The 20757-nt window shown below is 39.5% G+C and overlaps 1 protein-coding gene across 2 annotated transcripts in view; it reads left to right on the top strand.

The window, feature by feature from the left end:
• Nucleotides 1-20757, top strand: part of CPQ (carboxypeptidase Q) — a 154447-nt gene that overhangs the window by 91131 nt on the left and 42559 nt on the right. For both annotated transcript variants that reach the window (XM_027692491.1, XM_027692492.1), the window contains exons 5-6: nt 3459-3570; nt 18006-18097. In XM_027692491.1, coding sequence (XP_027548292.1) covers nt 3459-3570; nt 18006-18097 — 204 coding nt within the window. The remainder of the gene's footprint in view (nt 1-3458; nt 3571-18005; nt 18098-20757) is intronic.

Below are 20757 nucleotides of genomic sequence, written 5' to 3'. Positions count from 1 at the left end.
GTTCTTTGAAGGTTAATCAGCTTTTTAGCAATGATAGGGTTGGATTCTTGTGTGACTAAGTGAGTCACTTTTGTTTCATATGCAGATCTATCATTTAATCAGAAGCCTGGAAGTTAAGACTTACTATACTGCATATTAAGTAGAAAAGACAGTTGTTGTTTTAATCATTTTTTTTCTTTCTGAACTTCACTATATCTTTAGGGCTGTAAATTAGTTGAGACAGCTAGACTGATTATTTAAGAACCATTCCTAATGTGCGTAAAATCTAATAAAAGGAGCAGTCCAGTGAAGTCATATTATTTGGACACCAAAGCTAGAAACTAATTTGAAGAAATATCTTTATATATACAAAATAAAATCCACTGAATGTGGTAATGTTCCTGATTTACATTTAGGGCATGATTTAATCCAATTGCAGTTGAACTGGGGGCAGTTAGTGTTTTCTTAAAGGCAGGTGCAGAAACACACAGATCTTTCTTAACCTATTTGTAGCCCAAACCAAATATTTGGGAAATGGTCAGGATAGACTTTTTTTTTAAGAATGTCTATGGCTATCAGCATGATCAGTGAAACTTTCATTTTTGCAGCTGCTACAAAAATACGATAGTTTAAAAAAAATGTTCTCAAAAAAGTTTCACATAGAAGTACAATGGTTGTATTTATGTAATTGCGCTTGGCAACAGATTCAGTAAATTTAAGTTGAAGTTCATCCATAAAATTATCTGACTTTCTCAATCCACTTGAACCTTGATCTGTTTTGGTGTAATGTTCTGGAGTTGGTAAAGATGCTTAACGATTGGATTCTGTAATGCCAAATAGGATTACACCACCTTCTTCTGATTCAGAATTTCTTGCTGTTGCAATATGTGTTGTTCCACAGAAATGAGGAGTAATTCCCTCTCAGACACTAATGTTGAGACTGCTGCCAGGGAACAGCGTTATTGAGGTATTCTTTCAATGCTAAAGACAAGGCATCACTTCTGTTGTAAACTTGGTTCTCTCTCAATGAGTTTACAAACTCATTCTAAATCATTCACTTCATCTTGAAGCTCTGTTTCCCAGGAGACAGAATAGTTTTCTTCTTAAAACCAATTTTTGCTTTAAGAACAAACAAACCACATGTTGATTTTGAAGTTGCGAAATAGATGTCCATTATACCACAGACAATTGGGCTTTCACTCAGAACCTTTTCTGTTCTTTTAAAAAAATTATTATTATTTGCAAATTCCTTATTGAGTGGACTGTATTGAGTCTGCATCAGTGGTGGTGTTTGAGCTCTCCTCCATAGGATGGTTGCAGTGGGGCTGCACATGCATGAATGAACACAAAGCAGAGTTCATTCATGTGTCGCCTTCACCACCTGCAAGTGCACGTGTGTGTGTGCGCGCGCGTGTGTTCGCGCACGCTTAGTCATCCCTTATAAGAAAACAAAAGAGCAAGGAGTACCACAGTGAGCACTTCTCTGCTCTCATTACAGAACGGTTTGTACCTCCAAAGCTGTCATGGCTTTCCTCAGATAATCTGGTTTCAAGCTATGTAGCTATTGTAGTAGAGGGCTGCTGCAGATTAAGTACTTCTACTGCAGGGCAATGTCCCTGGAAAACATGCTGTTTGCAATCTTTCGTGCTGAGCCCGAGAGGATCATGACATTAAATCACAGGAATACCACTGTGTAACTCTGAGGCTTTTGCAGAGGGACTTGTCATCCAAATTTAAGCACTTTTGAAGGAGGGGAGGTTTTGGAATAAAGGTTGCAGCATGCCTATCTACTACCAAGAAAATCAGTCTGTGCTGGAAAAAAATGTTGAGTTAAGGCTGGATAAGCAGAAAAGAAAGTTGAGACATATGAGAAGGAAAGAGTAAGCTGCTCTTCAGATTTTGATGACAAGCTTTTCCTGCTTCTAAGGCATTACTCTTTCTGGTTTTTTATAACACACACGTTTATAAACATCTCACAGTGTATCTTCTAAATTTAAAGGGGTTCGGTGCATTCTGATTGGACTCATGGCAGTAAGGCAGATATGACTAGTACTTTCTCATGGCCCTTGTTTAATACTAAGGGTATTTTAGTTATGTTACCTGATTTCACAGACTGTTCTGAGTTGGAAGTGACCCACAAGGATCATTGAGTCCAACTCTTAACTGAATAGCCCATAAAGGGATCAAACCCTGTTTGCGTTTACACCCGTTGGCATTATTAGTACTGGGCTCTAACCAACTGAGCTAATCTCAGTGTCATTTTGTACTTAGTTAGATGAAAAACCACTGTTGTTTGATGCGTACTTGATACTTTTTGTCTTGCCATGATCTGTTAGTCCATTATTTTTCATAGCGAGTAAAAACACACTAAGATTTCTCTCTTGTGAAGAGGAAAATAGAGATCTTAAGGTTTAGACCGCAAGTTAGTTCTTGTTTGACATCAGCCAACCAAAGAGTAGGAAGCATCCCTTCATGTATGGCTAGTTCTGGGCACGACACAGGTGAATGCTCCAGGGTCTCCTTCAGTTTTTCCTTAGTGCTGAGCTGTCATAGGTTGAGCACTTCCACCCTATCCCAAGGGTGGTTTTTACTGGTATCAGTTCTTCAAAGACTATTAGGCCTGTACAGTGGCTTCTGCTCTTGTTTTTGTGCTGTTGCATCATTTTACCACACTGCCTGCTCAGCTCACAGTTTTTGTCTCTCCTTGACCTCTCCATTGCAATCATAGATCCATTGGCCCTTCAGCTTCATGTCCAGTCAGGGAACTGTCTCACTTCTGGTGTTGCTGTCAACATTTGAAAAGTTCAGATCTGAAAGTAGATGTTCCTGGAGATGTGTATACTACTATTCTCTACTCTAGCCTTTTTTGCAGAAAATCCATCTTAGACTTGCTATCATGTTTTACATAACCATTTAAAATATTCTTGTGACTAATGGAACTATAAAATACCTTGTTGTAGTACGTAGGGGATCCAGTAGTAAATTAGAGGTCCTCTGTGACAAACAGCATAGATAAAACAGCGTAATAAAACAAAAACCTCTGGGAATGCTTCAGTCTAAGTTCACATCTCTTCCTTATGCACCCAAAAATAAGGTTAATCAAACTTCATGCCTAAGGGCTTAAACAGATGGAATATGAAAGACATTTTCACCATTCGGCAATGTAGTAATCCTGCATCTCTGGAAAGTATGCACTTTCTTAATGTACAAACCAAAATGTTTCATTTAAATATTTCTCACAGTGTATCTAAGTTTGACTTAGGCAGTGATTTGAAGCAGTAGGATGCAGTTGGTCATCCCAGATTTGTATTCAGAAACTAGAGAACGATATTTTGGTTTTATTTAAACTATTTCTTTCCTCCCGTTCTAAACTAATAAGCCAGCTTTATGACAAAATCATTACAATGCTTAAATGCTAAACAAACTTTTCTGATTCTGTGTTTTAATGTAGATATGTTTTCTCATAACTGCTTTTCTAGATTGTATTGGTCAGTGGACATCTGGACAGCTGGGACGTTGGGCAGGGAGCTATGGATGATGGTGGTGGAGCATTTATATCATGGGAAGCATTATCACTCGTTAAGGATCTGGGTAAATATTAAATTTTAAGATATTTTCAATGCACTATATTTCCAGGACATTTTGTATGATGTCTAAACTGGATTTTCTGTATTATCCATCTCTCTGAGCACAAATACTCATACTTTTCAGGTTTTTCTGCTAAATTCCTCCTTTCATCACAAGGGTCTTTCAAAAGCAACACATCAGTCAATGATCTAGAAAGTGCTTTGAGCCTGCATGTTCATGATCATCATAGAATGAAAGTTCAGTGTAAGATATCATATCTAGGTAGCTTAGAAGGAAGTAATTCCTTTTCATTTTGTCTTAATAGGTTTCACTCTATTAATGAAGATGAAGATTTATGAAGTCACAGATAGCCTTGGGGTATTTTCTCTACCCTTTAAGCAAACTATTAATTCAACATGGTCTTAAATCTTTCAATGTCCTACATGTTGCTTTTACAGTGGCTGCTTCCCAACCCCTTACCTCACCCTTGATGACTTCTCAAGACAATTTCATCTCTCAAGAGCTTGTAACTAGGACTGGATCTAGGCAATGATCCTGCCTCTAGTATTTTCCTTTTCATCTACATATAAAGATATTCATATAAAGATATTATAAACTTCACAGAATTTTGTATTTGCAATGTATATATTTCTATGGAGTTGGTTTTTTCCTAGAATGTTCTTCCTAAATAAATTTATGTCCTGCTCAACTTATTTCACCAAATAGTGATACATACATACCATCCAACTCATGCATTCCCAGTTTTGCACTGGAGGGCTGATTTCCTAATTATGTTGCCTTTATGTTGCTGTGGTCTTGGGATCTGCTTTGGACTGTGATACCTCATTTCCTTGGCAAATATAATCCGGGTCCGCGGAAGCACACACTTCAGTCATATCACTACAGGGATACACTTCTGTCAAGTCTGACTTAGCCATAGTGACCTCTCAAATGTTGTGGGCTCATATGTCTCTTCAAGAATAGGTTTGTGGGAAGCAAAGCCATACTCTGTTCCCAGGGATCAGTTCCTTGAATCATTCTTGTTAACCAGCCAAGAGACAAGGTGACTGGGTTCTGGAATTCGGCCTGTTGATCAGCTGAACTCTTCTGAAGCTGATATTCTAGCAAACAGTTTGTCATCCCTGAGCTTGCTGGTCTTGGTTCTCCAGAATTTCTGCTTGGCAGAAGTAGGAGTGGAACTAAACCCTCCTTCTGTCAGTGCTAAATGTAGATAAGGAGAGAAAGAGGAAAAGGCAGCCTGTAGCCTGGATATTTCTGTTTCAGTAATGCTATGGATAAAATACCAGTGTGGACTTGCTCAGCCTACCTCCTCTTAGTTTGCACAGCCTCCTCTGTGTGAGATCTGAAAGGCCAGTTTTTTCTACTCGTGGGCTTCATCTGACTTGGGGATAGAAGTGGGCTGCAGACAGTGTGTTATTGTGGAAGAACTTGGTCTATATATGCCTACCTAGGATGTGTTTGGTGGGAGAGATTGTCCATAAAGTAAGATGATATAGGGCCAGTGTATGTGCAAGAGGGAGCTCTGATTGCACAGCCATCACCTATGTTCTTCAGATACCGAGACTATCAAAGTTGGGTCTGTTGTCATCTGTTCCCAGTCTGCTGTGACCTAGTGTGACTTCTGGTCTCCAGCCTGCGAATTCCAGTCTTACTGCTTGATCCGTAGTTTTTGATCCGTGGTTTTACTTCCATATGGGCTTCCCCTCAAAACTAGTTCAAAACAGACTTTTTAGGTTGTCCAACTGATATCCAAGGTTGTTTTTTCCCCTTCATCAGATGGAATCTATTTTTTCTCCTTATTCTCTTTTTCCAGAACTGTAACCTGTGGTCAAGAGGAATGCACCGCATATTCATTAGAAACTAAAATCATCTGCTGTTCCTGCTCTTAGCTCTGGCAGCCTTTAAATAATAAACTAGCTTTTCCTACTTCCCAACATAAGGATTTCTTCGCTTGAACAGTCTCAGTCTTTCATGAAGAGCTCTTTGTAGAGAAGCTCTGTTATGTGATTAGCCACTCACATACTGCAGTAGTGAACATCAGACATCCCTGTGAGTTCCTATTCCTTTATTTTGCATTGTTTGAACCTTTAATCTCTCATTTCCCGGCCTTGAAATGATTGGAATATCAGTCTGTAACTCAAAACAAAGTGCATTTAAATTTTTATTCTTTTAAAATTAAACTAAATAGGATTCTTCAACAGAAGAATCCAGGTCTACGCCTTCTTTTAGTGTTTTTTTAATCCTTTTTTTATGATGCTTGGAAAATTGTCTGTTTCCTCCACCTTCAAGAAAAATAACTTATTCTGCTGTGTTTGCTACTCTATTCCATTCAGAATAAACTGTTCTGTGTCTCGTAAGGGCAAGTTCATGGTGGCATTGTGTAATTCTTATTCACTGGGTTTCCCTTCATGCATGACTGAAATTCATAACTTTCTTCTTGTGCAAATATTTGATTTCCTCTGGTAGTAGCCTGTGTGTTTGCTGTGTGTCCTGTGGTGAAATGCCATTCTCTCAGCTGGGAAATGCCAGAGCCTTTGCTGATGCCCTCTGTTGTGGACAGCTGTTGTGTCCAGCTCTTCTTGTACCTGTGTTCTGCAGGAACAGAAGTCTAGGAGAGGACTTCTGGGTCATCAGATCCAAGCTGTAGATGACCAAAGGGCCTTTCATAAACTGCTCTCCATAGCAGATTGGTTAATGCAGATATCTTACTATGCACATTAAATATGACAAAAAAAGGACAGCAAAATAACAAGGTGTGCAGATTGTGTGAGAAGCAAATTAACGAGTTTTATTTAAAATCAATTCCATAGATTGTATTTTGAGTGAGCATTGTGTTTTGTGGAGGCTTTGTTTAACATTGTTTTGAACTCAGATAAATTTAGTCTTAGACTTGTCCACCAAATACATTTGAAATGAGGATAAGCCAACTCAATTGGCTCTATGCATGTGTAGAAAATTTTTACTGCGTACTGGAAGTCTTAAAGCTGTGATGCATTGTGTAGCCATAAAAACTGTGCCTGCATTTACCAGAGTATAACTGATCTTACAACTGTGGTGATATGATCCTCAAGCTGAAGTGAGCATTCTGAAATATGAATTCTAGAGTATAAAGTTTGTATTGTGTAGTGAGAAATACTGCCAGTACTTCTGCCATGGGCCACTGATTTAGTGAAAGCAAGATACTAGTACACTACTGAAGCAGTTTTTTTCAGTGATGATATAATAGCACTTCATCATGATAACACTGTGACCCTTGGACATGGCTGGTAGACCCAAATTATGCCTGTTAATTGGGATTTTGATAATTCTCCGTAATATTTGAAGAATGATTATAGTTTAAATTCAATTCCATACTTTCAACATAACCTTCTCCCAAAACTACTTAATAGCTATTGACTTAGGACCAAATAAATGAAGTCATTGAAAAATTATTAAAATTATCATTTAAGATGGTCAGATTTTATTTTAAGCAGTACAGTTTGTTTTCTTGCCTCAAGTAAATTTTTTAATAGTTTTTGCTTTTATTTCTCAGTGCTCCTCTCTCAGCATTTCAAGCCTGTGGCAAGTTCTTGTCTTGCTCAGGACTAATACTTGTGTACATTGAATTTGAGCGAGAAGCAGCTAGTATATATCTGGTAGTTTCAGAGCCTTAGCCAGTGCTGCCTCTTTGCTCCTAATCCAGATGAGTTCCTGCATTGCTTGGCTGAGGGACATTTCCCAGCTAAGGCCACAGGTGTTCTGACTTCCTTCAACCCTGGGGAGCACTGTGCTAAAGTCACCTCACACTCCGGTGCTGGGAATGTGGGACTTTGATCCCTAAAGGGAGCTTGAGGGAACTGAATAACGACAGTGATAGAGAAAGGTCTTTAGAAGGTGATCATATGGCAGTGTTAGCTTTCCAAACATAGTATTTTGAGTCTCCTAACAGCAGTAGAGATCCCACTGGAGTTAGAGATGCAGTCGATTTTGATGAATGAATTTCACTGTTTCCTTCTGAAAAACTTCAGAACTGATAACTGTTGTGTCTCTTTTTAATTAAAACAGCTGGAGTCAATTTTTTTTCCCTGTTTCGAAGAGAAGCCTGATGGGGTCTTCTACTTGACACTACAGTCTAGTTTATTTTCAGAGTCTCATCTCTGCTGGCACAGGAGGAATTAAATAGTCAACAGGTTCTTTGTTCACATCCTGGGTTTCTTTCAGCATTTACCCACAAGCTCTCTCTCCTTGTTCAGAAGTGTATTTTCTACCTTTCCCTGGCTGTGTTTGGGTCTCACCTGCTTCATCATGGGTTAGGAACTGGCTGGAGGGCCAGGCTCAGAGGGTGGTGGTGAATGGTGCTGCATCCAGTTGGTGGCCAGTCACTAGTGGTGTCCCCCAGGGATCACTGTTGGGCCCAGTTCTATTTAATATCTTTATTGATGATTTAGATGAGGGGATTGAGTCCACCATCTACAAATTTGCAGATGACACTAAGTTGGGGGGGAGTTGATCAGCTGGAAGGCAGGAGGGCTCTGCAGAGGGACCCGGACAGACTGGAGAGTTGGGCTGATTCCAACGGGATGAGGTTCAGCAAGGCCAAGTGCCGGGCCCTGCACTTTGGCCACAACAACCCCATGCAGCACTACAGGCTGGGGACAGATTGGCTGGAGAGCAGCCAGGCAGAAAGGGACCTGGGAGTCTGGATTGACAGGAAGCTGAACATGAGCCAGCAGTGTGCCCAGGTGGCCAAGAAGGCCAATGGCATCCTGGCCTGTATCAGGAACAGTGTGGCCAACAGGTCCAGGGAAGTGATTCTTCTCCTGTACTCAGCGCTGGTGAGGCCACACCTCTAGTACTGTGTCCAGTTCTGGGCCCCCCAGTTCAGGAAGGATATTGAGGTGCTGGAGCAGGTCCAGAGAAGAGCAACAAGGCTGGTGAAGGGACTCAAGCACAAGTCCTATGAGGAGAGGCTGAGGGAGCTGGGGCTGTTCGGCCTGGAAAAGAGGATGCTCAGGGGAGACCTCATCACTCTCTACAACTCCCTGAAAGGAGGTTGTAGCCAGGTGGGAGTTGGTCTCTTCTCCCAGGCAGCTATCAGTAAGACAAGAGGGCATGGTCTTAAGCTCTGGCAGGGGAGGTTTAGGTTAGATATTAGGAAGAAATTCTTTACAGAGAGGGTAATCAAGCATTGGAATGGGCTGCCCAGGGAAGTGGTGGATTCTCCGTCCCTGGAGGTTTTTAAGACAAGACTGGATGTGGCACTTAGTGCCATGGTCTAGTAACCACGGCGGTAGTGGATCAAGGGTTGGACTTGATGATCTCAGAGGTCCCTTCCAACCCGGCTGATTCTATGATTCTATGATCACTAGTCAGCTCTTCATGCCCTGCCAAGCACAGAGTTGCACATCTATCCATCAGCTGCTGCCCAATCTGTGTGTTTATGGGGGGTATCTTCAGAAGGCAATGGCTGTGCTGTGAATTTGCCAAATGACAAATTTGTCCTCTTCCACTTCAGTTGCTTCCACTGCAACCAGTGTAAGATGTTACCAGTTATTGTTAATTGAACTCCTGCTTCTATTGAAGTAGTTGGTATAGACTTCAGGAAAGGCTGCGCTCCAATGACCACTGTAGAGATTGGTTATGGTACAGAGTAAGTGAAGCAGTCCCTGCTTTTGCTATTGTCTTGTGCACTGAGCTCATGTTTGGTCATGTCTGCCTGCCATGTTAGACCAGGAAGTCTCCTGCTTGGACTGTGCCTCAAAGTGCTCCTGAGAGTCCTGTTCTTCCATGTAAGAAAATATTTGCTATGGGGAGCTGCCAGAGCCAGTGAATACCAGGAGTCAAGTAGATGAACAGGGGACGTTTTCCTCTTCCACACCCAGGGCACGATGCCTGACGCCATTTCTGCTAGAGTAGCCTGATGAAGGAAGGATGATTGTTGACAAAAGTTAATCCCAGTCATCACACCTTTTACACAGCTTTCCTGCATTCCTAGACGATGATGTATGGGAGAAATGTATGGTGATAGGTGCTATGTATAGTTCCCTCTCTTTATCTCTTTACCAGCATTATGGGGAAATGGAGTTCCTATAGATGTAGGCATGGATCTGGCACAATCAAATTTCTGTTTCACGGGAGAAATTTTGTTTTAAAACAATGCATGTTAGAATTTTAATGTACTACCTGAATTACTTTTTATGTAACTTATAGGAAGTTGATTAGACAGTTTTTCCCCCTTAAAACTTATTTAAAATTGAAATTGTAACTCTTGTCTGAATTATACCCATGACTAATGCAACTGGAAAATCATTAGACAGATTTTTATGCAGTTCACTGTAGTCTTTGTATGAAGTTACATTTCTCCAGCCCAAATTCACTGGCTAATATATGAGGACTAAAGATATGTTTTATTAAAAATATGGTCACTGGAGTATTTCCTTTTCTGCTAGTTCAATTGAAGTCATATAACTACAATTTTAATGTACTTGCCAAAAATTTTGTTAAACATTTTTCTCCATTTCCTATAATTGTGGTGGTGTATTTGCTTACTGTCTAGGAGATATATTTCCCAAATCTTCGTTCGCGAAGCCTAGCCATGACTGAGGAGATATGTTGTAAAACATAATTGACTGCTTTTACTGTCAGTGGGGTTTTTTTCTTTAATCAAATACGTCTGATATTAACTCCTTGTTCTTACTTTCTTTCCACTTCTACCGAAGTTGCGTATTTTATTCTGACCACTTTTTCAAATCTAGTAAATCTGCTTGGTATGAAATATCTGCATATACTGTTACACTACAAACGCATATATTCCTTCATTTTAACATTTGGTTGAATGCGTATTTGGCAAGTACTCAAATCTTCAATTTTCATACTGTGTTGACATAGCAGAGAGGTGACTGCAAACATAAAAATTTGTTAATCTGATGGTAAATTTAGACATACAGCCCTCCATAGCAATTTTGCCCTATGTCTTGTGGACTGTTGCTTCTTTGCAAGCTTTAATTTACACGGGAAATTCAAGATAAAATCTGAGCTTTGTTTATCTATAAAAATCTTATAAGTCTGGCAATAGAGGCTGTTGTGGGTTGTTGGGTTTTTTCAAATATGTAACATGGCTGACATGGTGAAATGCTGAAATCCTTTATGAATGAAGTCAGGGGAATCTCGTCCTTACTGTCATTTTTTTTAAGGTATAAATTTTCAATATAGAGACACAAGTGCGGCTGATGCATTTTCTGACTCAGGTTCTTGGAATAGTTTAATAGATTTGGGTTTTTTCTGATCCAAAGAGAGGGGCAGCAGAGGCAGAATGCAGAGCCACCACTCGGTAAGATCAAACCACAGCTATTTGTAATCCTAGAGAGTGTGGGAGTGGGGCCCTGCATTGCCTTTTCTGCTCCACAATTTGATGAGATCTCCAAACACTTCTAAGGAAGGTTGTGTTCCTAAAGACGAATAAGGTGTGTTTTAAAGGTGGACAGTGTCTTCTTCCTTTTCCGGGACTTGGAGAACATGTTGACAGGACCAGAGCAGGGCACAGGGTGGAGGAGTCCTCTGCTGACTCTGGGCTTTGCTGTTTTACACAGGCAAATAATGTGTTTCCTTTTTTTTTTTTTTTTTTTTGTAGACATGACTTGTATTGGCTTCATGACACTACACTAACCAGTTCTTTTTTAAAAGCCCCATATGCAGAAGAGGACATTTCACGGCACTTCTAATCTGAACTGCCCCTGAGCTGTGCTGCTGGGTGGCAGGAAGGTGTCCACAGAGAAACCCTCCCTCTGGCAGTGTTGCCACCTGACTTACAGCCCATTGCAATGGGCTCTGGGCTTGGTTTCCCTCTTCTCCCCTTCATCTCCCCAGTCAAAAGGCTTAATCCATGTTATTTTTAGTTACTAGACTTGCAAATCGTTCACAGCTTTCCCCTCTAGTCTTTTATACCCAGCTCCTTCCTTCACATTTCCTCTTGGATATTGCATTGCTTTTTAAAAATAAATCTATCTAAAACCTTTCACATTTCCCACCTCCACTCATCTGTAAATCTGCCCTTCTGCTGTTAGCTCATCAGCCTTCCTAAAAACAGGAAAAGAAAATTTCTTGGGTAATCTCAGTGTCTTGGTGCACTGCGGTCAAGGCCGCTGATGCTCTGCAAGCCCAGTCCTTTCCTAGCCTGGCTCACCTTGGGCATTGCTGTCCCCCTGTGCCCTCTTTACAGGGGCCTGTCCAGACAGCTGCTCGCAGTCTATGCCAGTGGCAGAGTTGTGTCCTCTTAGCCCCTGAAACATGTTTCTGAGCAAGCTGTCAGCCCCAGGCGAGACTGAGCTGCACTATCAAGCTTGGCTTCTCTCTCTGCTTTCATTTCCTCCTCCCCAGCCCCAGACGTGCCCATTTTCTGTCTTCCTGTGATCCCATGTCTCTTCTCCTCCAGACCTCATCTCTCTTTACTCCTGACCTTCAAGACTCAGAGGTTTACTCACTTTCCAATGCTGTTTTGTGCAGTACTTTGTCCTCAGTGGTGCAGACAGAACCTGTCAACAGACGAAAATCAAGGAGATTGCACTGCGTTAAACTGATGTAAGAAGAAAACAAAGGCAGTTTCCCAAGCAAAAAGCTGTTTCCCATGTCTAATTTGAGCATCACTAGAGAATTAGAAATAAGTCATAGTCAAGATTTAAGTAGGTGTAAAAGGTTTTTTTGAGGTGTGCTTTGCTTTTAACTTTGCAGCCCTGCCAAGAAGAACTTGGGGGTGCTGGTGAATGAGAAGCTGGACATGAGCTGGCAATGTGTACTTGTAGCCCAGAAAGCCAAACATGTCCTGGGCTGCATCAAAAGAAATGTGGCCAGCAGGGCGGGAGAGGTGATTCTACCCCTCTGCTCTGCCCTCATGAGACCCCACCTGAAGTAGCTGCATCCAGCTCTGAGGCCCGCAACATAAGAAGGATGTGGACCTGCTGGAACATGTCCAGAGGAGGGCCACAAAGATGATTAGAGAGATGGAGCATCTCTCATACAAGGAAAGGCTAAGAGAATTGGGATTGTTCAGCCTGGAAAAGAGATGGTTTAGGGGTGACCTAATTGCGGCCTTCCAGTACCTGAAGGGGGCCTACAAGAAAGATGAAGAGAGTATTTACAAGAGCATGTAATGACAGGACAAGGAGCAATGGCTTCAAAATCAAAGTTAGTAGGTTTAGACCAGATATTGGGAAGAAATTCTTTACTGTGATGGTGGTGCGGCACTGGAACAGGTTGCCCAGGTAAGTTGTGGATGCAACCTGGTCTACTGAAAAGTGTCCCTGCCCATGGTAGGGGAGTTGGAACTAAATGATCTTTAAGGTCCCTTCCAACCCAAGCCATTCTATGATTCTATGATTACTTTCTGTTAAATCATTAATTGTCATTCAATTAAAATATTTCTTCTTAAATAAAAGTCTGACTAGACAGACACTTTTGTGAGATCAGTTGTCAGAACCATAGAGGGTGGTATTTCTAATAGCAGAATGAAAGCCAAAGACCTGCTGGTTTAGAATAGAGACTTCTTCTTGGTCTTCAGAGGAAAAAGTCTGAATATGTTCAATTAACTGTGTTATTATTTTCATCCTATTAATTGCAGTTATTTCTGTATGTATCTTCTTTGAGATTAGCCAGGGAAACAGGTTACTAGGGGTAAGAGCCTTTTCTCTAACACAGTGCTTGCTCATACCACAGAATACATGAATCAGGTAGTAGTCTCTTAAAAGGGAAGGAGATTGTACCACTGTTTTTGATGATGATTTCTTAGCAAAACGTGCAGTACTGGTTTTATTTTTATCTTAAACTGTGGCAGAGGTTTTGGAAATTCCAAAACACATTCTGTGAGAAGTGTATGCATGATAGAAATATCCCAACTAATGTCACACAATAAATCCCCTATGTCTAATCAGCTGCAAACCTGAAAAAGGTAGGGAGTGCAATAGGAATTTAAAGATTGTCAGCAGCAGCATCATATATCTTACTACCTGTTGTATAAATACCCTTCTGAAGAAATTTCAGGCCCCAGGATAACTGCAGAAAAAGCTGTAACTCATGATGTTAAATGCAGCAGTGGACAAGACTTGAGGATGATATATCTGTATATAGCTCTCCCTAGTAGCTGCTGAAGCAAATTACTTTAGTGATTTAGGCAGTATTAGAAAGCAAGGAAACACAGAATCAGAGAATAGTTTGGGTTGGAAGGCATCTTTAAAGATCACTTAGTCCAGCTCCCCTGCAATGAGCAGGAACTGCTTCAGCTAGATCAGGTTGCTCAGAGCTTCGTCCAATCTGACATTTGAATGTTTCCAGGAATGGGGCATCCACAACCTCTCTGGGCAACTTGTGCCAGTGCTTCACCATTGTCATTGTAAAAAAGAATCTTATATCTTGTCTGAATCTACCCTTCTTTAGTTTTATACCATTGCTCCTTGTCCTTATTGCCACAGGTTCTGCTAAAAAGTCTGTCCGCATCTGTATTCTTATAGACTCCTTTCAGGTACTGGAAGGCTGCTCTAAGGTCTCCCTGGAGCCTTCTCTTCTCTCAGCCTTTCTTCGTAGGAGAGGAGCTCCATCCATCCGATCATATTCGTGACCCTTATCTGGACTCCAGAGCTGGATGCAGTACTCTGTGTGGGATCTCACCAGGAGGGAGAGTAGAGGGGCAGAATTACCTCCCTCAAGCAGCACATTCTACTTAATGCTCCGATCAAGGCTTTGATAAACCAGGGGCTTGGGAATTAACTAATTCCTTGTTTGTTTTGCTTGTGTCTGCAGCATTTGCTTTCCCTATTAAACTGTCTTTATCTCAACCCGCGAGTTTTCCAGCTTTTATCCTTCTAATTCTCTCCCTCATCCCACTGGTGGGGGAGTGGGCTGTGTGGTGCTTTTTTGCTGGCTGGGGTTAAACCACGACACCTGTTAATCTACTCACATCCATTTGCAGTTTCCTTATATGCCTTATATGAGCTGAACTATTTGATTTGTTTGTGCATGATTCCAGTGCCTTGACTTACAGGGATAAAAATCTGTTTTCACAAAGGTGGAATACTTTTTACGTTTTTGTGAGCTTATATGTTGTCTTAGAACAACATTGAAGAAGTCTGTTAGTCATATACACATTGTCTTCTTAGAAAATACTTTATCTTTGTAATCCTCTCCATCTGTAAGGATTTATGTTTATAAAGTGGGAAAATAGTTACTGAAGGAAATCTAGTGTTTACAGTACTGATGTCAATTTTGATTAAAAAAAGACGATTCAAGTTTTCCGTCCTGACCCATGTGCTGCCTTGAGAGTGAAGCAGGTTTATTTTTTTACTTCGCACATGACAGGTCATTATAATTTGTCTCTATGTGTACCAAACAATACATTTCAGTTTTGCTGTGTGGGAATGTCTCAATTCTATCAAGCACGACCAAGACATGTAGGACATAAAATTCAAGTCTTGCTGGTGGTATCTACAATGTGAACAATCTATGATGATTTAAAAGAAACAGAAAATAGACTCAATAAGAGCTGCATCTTGGTATGACTGAAGTGTTTGTGGTACCCCAGGAGAATGAAAGAGTGGCAGCCACTCCAGCACAGAGGGACTGTAATAGAGCAAGTGTCCTGCTGTGCTTACTACACACATATCCTTAGTCATAGATCAGCTGTATCGATGTTTTTATTTCATTCTTTAACTTAGGAACCCAAGTGCTCTGTAGTATTTTTATGCTTGAGATAAACCATAAGAAGGTAGAGGCTCATCAGTAAAATGTACCTTTGTGGTAAACTATGATTGTATTTCCCAGTTAAGGTTCAGGGAGAGAGGAAAAAAAAACCTAATACATTTTTCTAAAACATTGGAGAGTTTTAAATTCATCTGTAGGTTTTTCTTCTGATATCCTCTTTATTTTTAATATGATTATTCATTTATACATAGAAAAAAGAAAGAGGCACTATTTTATTTGTGAAACAGTTTTCCTTCATTTTAAAATTGTCTACGTTCCCCTCTACATTATACACCTATCATAGAACATAGTTTTCTAGTCCAATTGCTATTTTATCGGGTCTTTTCCATATATATTTGAGCTGTGATCTGCAAGACTTCTGATTTGTGGAGGTGATACCTTACTTAGGGAGCTGTAGTTTTTAAGAAGCAAACCAAAATAGTTAAACCTAATAGTAAAAAAAATTGTAACTTTAATACAGTACTTTGTTTTGTTTTTTTTTTTAAATAAAAACATGCATTGAGAATATTCTTGGCAATTTTACTTGTGAATATTAGATTTGTTTGCTGCTCTTTGGTCACAATAGCTCTGTTTTTAATAACAGGTAGATAAATACTTATCACTTTCAGATTAAGATAATGAGGAAATTAAATTTTCCTCTGTACACTTTGTTTGTATTTAAAGTAACTGCCTCCATAGCTTACATATATATTTATTTAATTTTTTTTAAGTTACCAATTAAATTTCAGTAGAACACACAAATGAATTTGCTGATGGGAATCTGTGAGATGGGAAGAGCTGATACACTGCCTCCGGGACTGAAAGACCAAAAGCTCAGTAGGGCTTCTTTATTTCCCCAGCTTCAATGGACAGATACAATGATGAGCTAGGAAAGGGCCATAAGAATCTCAAACTTCTTCTCCACAAGTGAGCTGAGATCTCAAGCTCCTGGAAAGCAGGAGAAATCAGCTGGGGTTACAGCCCATCTGAGCCAAACATGAAGACCCTGATCACTGACCGAAGTCCCCCTTAGGGCAGCAGTGTCAGACTAAAGCATCTTGGTTTTTGCCTGGGAGGAAGCAGGAGCTTCTGCTCCTGTCTCAGGCACTTCCTACCAAAGCTACTCTCACAGCCTTGGTGTGGTGGGCTTGAGACTGGGCTTCAGCGCTTTGCATTTGGTGATATGACAAATAAACCTCTTTTTTCCACTTCAACTGCAGTGCCACTGGAACAGTACCGCAGGACTGGCCCCTCTATGCTTTATACCCAGCACTTTTTCTTTTTTACAGCCACCTCTTCTAACCGAACTGCTAACACATTTGTGGTTTTTTTGGGCTTAAATCTTTCTGAGTTCAAGCCAATAGCTATTTTATTATTTAAATTTTACCTCATTGGACATCTGATTTGAAAAGTGAAGGAGGCTAATCCTATACTGACATGATTTAGGAGAGCAGGGAATCCACTGGGTGGTTATTTTTAAAGCAATGAGGTTTGACAACCTTTCTGTTTACAGTCAGCAGATTAACATTTAGAAAATACACCTTTAAATCACTTGTTTGCACTTCCTTCATTATGAAATATTGGAAAATCCAAGTTGTTTTCTTCAGATTTGGGTTATTTCTTCTGTACTCTGCCTTCACTTACGAGGATTGCTAGCATGTAGTTTTGAGAAAGAAATCTTCAGATCATATCCATTGTGTTGAGAGAAAAAAATTAACGAAGGTCAGGCCTATTGGCAATCTTCAGCCATTTCAGTTAGGAAATGAAATAAGTTTTGCCGGTGATACTGATATTATTTCTCCTTGGCACAAAGGTGTATGTGGTACTTTATGCTTTATCATTTGTGATAATCTCCTCACCATTTTGTCTTTTTTTTCCTAGCATAATTAGCATTCCACTGCACAGAGAACACATTTTTCTTTATCTGTTTGCTCTTCCATACTCTCAAGTTTGATGTCTCAAATGTATTCATTTATGAATAGAAACAATCAAATAAATAAAGGGCAACAACTTCTATCTGTTCAGTTCTACCATGGCAGAAATGGCTTCAAAATTTATCTGAGAACTTATCTTTTTTACTGAGCTACCATAGCAAAGTAGAAAATGGCCTCATGTTCACCTTGTTTCAGAAAGTCATGCATACAGTTGGCAGCCAACTGTATGATTCCAAAATACAGATTGTTGCTTTTCATTTCTCTGATAAAATGCAAAATAATATTACAGAACTCCTCAGTTCTTGAAATGGATGAACATTTCCCATAAAAATCTAGCAGCTCATTCTCAATTAATTGTAATAAATTAACCATGACAAAGCAATGGTAGTTCTCACGAAAATTTGATTTGGATCTGCTGAAAACAGGTGTGCATTCCTTACTGCAGACCACCACAGTGACTGAAGCGCGTGTTTCAGAAATCTATCAAGGTAAATACTTTGTGTTATGGTTTTCAGACATTTGCAGCATGTCCCCAAAATATACTTCTCTTGTACTACTGCAACTGGTAGCAGCACCACAACTGCCCACTCCTTCCTCATGTGGGCTCTCTCCCACTCCCCAGTCTTTCTCTCTAAACAAGGAAACAGTATTCCAGATAGCAAACCCCACACTTGAAATAGTTTGTGTTTAGTTTGTGGAAACCCAGGTTTTTCATCCATTGGAGGCTGGAGACCAATGCAAACAATACTTAACTATATACATATTTAGTACTAAAAAACATTATTAAAAACTGTGTTTTAGGACTTCGCCCAAAAAGGACTCTGCGCTTGGTGCTGTGGACAGGAGAAGAGCAAGGAGGAATAGGTGCCAAACAATATTATCAATTGCACAAGGTAAATTACGTCTTTTCATCATTTTGACAGCACTTTACTCTCTAGTCTTGTGACTTGCATATTATTGTTGTCAAAATGTTCAGCTAATATCTAACCAAAACCAGTGATTCTGGTTCTGCCTGCAAGTATATTTTCTGGGCTTAATCATAAATGTAAACTTCATTTTACATTTAACAGTAAGTGATGCGACCACATATATACGTGTTCCGCTTGACCTAAGATACTCTGTCACAAAACTGTTCTGGAACAGATATTTCATGATGATATCTGCTGTAGCTTTCAAACATAGCTAACTCTCTAAAAACAAATGATGAATGGTCCACATATGTTTGCAATATAAATAAGTTTTGTTTGCCTTATATATTTCTGCTTCATTGCATTTTCCCATAACATTTTACAATGTAAAACATAAAATAATGTAAAGAAAAATCTTTGCTATCTTATCTTAGTAGTGTGTAATCTGTAATACACTTTGCCAATTTTTAGTTTTCTGGGATCTGAAACATCTTCAAAGGTTGATTTCTGATGATGCAAAGAACACACGAATTCTACGACTATGGTTATCAGGATAAAAATATTGTGTATTATCACATCTGTCTCTCCTGCCAACAACTGGTGTTTCAAAGTGCATCATGGCATAAAGAGCAGTTGCCAAAACTGTTTTGGAGATAAGTCTTTGAATATGTGGGATTTTTTCTTTTTCCCAGAAAAATTAAGCTGCACCTGTATAACTAGTCTAAAGTAGTTATCTTTCATTCTCTTCCCTAATTTAATATTATAACTCTCAGCAATGGTTAATACATCCAAGGCAGAGAGAAGATGAATGCAGATGTGTTTAGGAAGTTACCTGTTCTACAATAGCGTGAAAGCAGACTTACAACAATTCCTAATAGAATATTTTTATTGCTAAGCAACCTATCAGAACAAATAAACAGAAATTTCACTTTGAATCAATTCATTGTGATGAACAAAATTAGATCAATTTGCATCTGCAGTAGAGTTGTCAGACAGCATTACAGATATTACAGTTTTCTGGCTAATTGATGAACAATCAATTATTTCCCACTAACTATTTGAATATTACTAGGATGTGTATTTAACTACCCAGGTATAATGTTGTTCCTCTTTATGTCTCCAAATTGTAGCGATAGCTCAGCTCTGTCATTTATTTGGAAGAGGTACCAAAGAACTTGCTTTCTGAGCTTCAGGGACGTGACAGGTTGCAGTTTAGTATGTGTTAAGGACTCTGGATTTACCACTCTGATGTTCAGCAGGATTAAACTAAAATAGATTGTTCTGGAATAGGTAGCACTTGAAAGAGATGCTTCTCATATATAGAATTGCATTTTGGAGGAGCTGGAAGGATGTGCTGTGCCTAGTACACAACTCATGAGAAATATATTTGATTTACCTCTGTAGATTTCCATGTTAGACAATAAGATCCACCCTATGGTGGTGCTGTCAGCAGCATATGAAATTGTCTCATACATGTCTCATCTTTGCCAAAATGGTTGCATTTCGCTGTCGTCTCAAAGATTTGTATTCAAAAATAGTACCATAAAGTAGGCCTAAAGATCAAATAGGGAAATATAAAGCAAACTGGATGTTGTTTGAAAGATACTTTGTTACTTTGCTTTTAAAAATTTTGAGACAAAGATGCATCTCAGTTCTTGCTCTGCTGATGAGATTTCGTCTGGATGTTGTGCTCTGCAAAGAAAGCCCTGTCTAACTTAAGAGTTTGTAATTTACAATGGAGGATTTAAGCAGAAATGACATCTGTCTGTTGTTTGTTGTTCTTGTTTTCCCTGTGCCATGTGATCTGGCATAATTATAAATTGATACTACTATAGGACATTACATTACTCATAATAACAAAATAAAGCAGATTAATATTGTACATTATGTTTAGCATGAAAAATAACTTAACCTTTTAATGATTTACTTGCTCAAATTTCTGGTAATTAGAATAGTATGGAGCACAGAGTGCTTGCTGATGGTAATGAGTACAAGTTAAATAAGAGTGGTATTTAAAGATTTCTTGTTAAATGAAAGACAGCCTGTATGACTCATCTACATAGCTGGATTTATTATGACTTTAGTTTGCTACAAACAAGTAGAAATATGAATGCAGTAATTCAGCAGAGGCAGACATGGATTTCCTTGACGTTGTAAATTACCTCCTCACATCAGTGGAAATGTGGCAAGGGAGAAGAAATGAAGACAATATAGTACTGGACAAGTACAGATTCTCCTGCTTTTGTAGCTTATTTATTATTTCTTTCAGTTTAATTTCTGGTCTTTCTTCCTCATCTGTTATTGTAGGTTGCCACTGCTAGAAAGTGGATAAGTTACTGCAGAAATAACTGAGATAATAGTAGCAGCATAGTAGTTTTAGTATGGTGCCAATAATTAACTCACATCCCTGCATAATAGCAGAATTTATATCACTCAAGTATTTCTGTAGATCCCAGTATTATCATTTCTGATTATTAAAGCTAGTGATAGGGTATATTGGCTGTTCAGAGCTTTGTGTGAATATAAGAGCTGCCATATTGGATTGATCAAAAGCTCTAGTGCTCTAGGCAGTCTAGTACTGTCTCTTGTTTCTGATGGCATCCAGTGAATGTATGCTTAGGAAAAGCATATTTGCCCAACTGCGG

Source organism: Neopelma chrysocephalum, unplaced genomic scaffold (genome assembly GCF_003984885.1).
Source record: "Neopelma chrysocephalum unplaced genomic scaffold, ASM398488v2 Primary Assembly neopelma1_86, whole genome shotgun sequence".
NCBI classification, from domain to species: domain Eukaryota; kingdom Metazoa; phylum Chordata; class Aves; order Passeriformes; family Pipridae; genus Neopelma; species Neopelma chrysocephalum.
This window is presented reverse-complemented; position numbering and strand designations above follow the sequence as displayed.